Below are 865 nucleotides of genomic sequence, written 5' to 3' on the forward strand. Positions count from 1 at the left end.
TCTCTCATTCAGGTTCACAGGGAGATGATGTATGCTGGACCGAGTGGTCATCCTCTCCGGCAGCCCCCGATGGGTCCTCCTCCACCCCATATGCAGGGCTCCATGTCCCCTACCACACCTCATGCGATGCCCCCCTCCCCATCCCGTATACCCTTCGGCCCACGCACCTCAGGCGGTGGGGTTGCCACGATGCCACGTGAACGAGCAGGACACACACTTCCCACCCCCGCTCGCGCATCCTCCCCCTGCCCGAGCGCCATCCTCGAGCGGCGCGACGTCAAACCTGACGAGGACGTAGATGCAAAAAGCATGTCGCTGCCCGCCCGAGCCGAAAGTCATTATGCTGACCCCTATATGTTACATCACCATGCCCCGCCCCCTGACACAGTAGACCACGCCTACCACCGTGCCACCATGCGCTCTTACAGTAACCCCAGCGTTCCCATAGAGCCCACGGACCATCCTTCGCTCTTCCGACAGAAAAGCAAGAAGTACACAGATAGCCAGCTACCCATGCTAGGCTCCAAAACCCCGCCCCCTTCCCCACACCGGATGGGCGAGATGCGAGTGATGGACATTCACACAGTCCAACCGCAGAGTTCCATGACTCTCGAAAGGGCATCCCCTATCAGACAGTCATTTAGGAAGGAGGCTACTCTTGCTATGGATACCATGGTAAAGGCAAGAGGTGGCATGGGGTCCCCGGCCACCCCTGATCTTCAGGTTCACAATCCTCTTGCCCCCTCAACAGACCCTCAGACACGGTAAGTCATCATTAAGTCTAAACGAGATATTGAAGCATGAAAATAACTAACTTTCCATCTACAACATCCCAGTATACATCAGCATCCGTGATATGTTCATA

The 865-nt window shown here is 56.3% G+C and overlaps 1 protein-coding gene across 1 annotated transcript in view; it reads left to right on the forward strand.

The window, feature by feature from the left end:
- Positions 1-16: 16 nt before the first annotated feature.
- LOC107580008 (sickle tail protein-like) overlaps positions 17-865 on the forward strand; it is a 2,610-nt gene continuing 1,761 nt past the window's right edge. Inside the window, exon 1 of the mRNA XM_016265770.1 lies at positions 17-764. Within this exon, the coding sequence (XP_016121256.1) occupies positions 25-764 (740 nt within the window). The 5' untranslated portion in view covers positions 17-24. The remainder of the gene's footprint in view (positions 765-865) is intronic.

The sequence above is a fragment of the Sinocyclocheilus grahami genome, unplaced genomic scaffold (genome assembly GCF_001515645.1).
Source record: "Sinocyclocheilus grahami isolate Dianchi unplaced genomic scaffold, SAMN03320097.WGS_v1.1 scaffold23141.1, whole genome shotgun sequence".
In the NCBI taxonomy this organism is placed as follows: domain Eukaryota; kingdom Metazoa; phylum Chordata; class Actinopteri; order Cypriniformes; family Cyprinidae; genus Sinocyclocheilus; species Sinocyclocheilus grahami.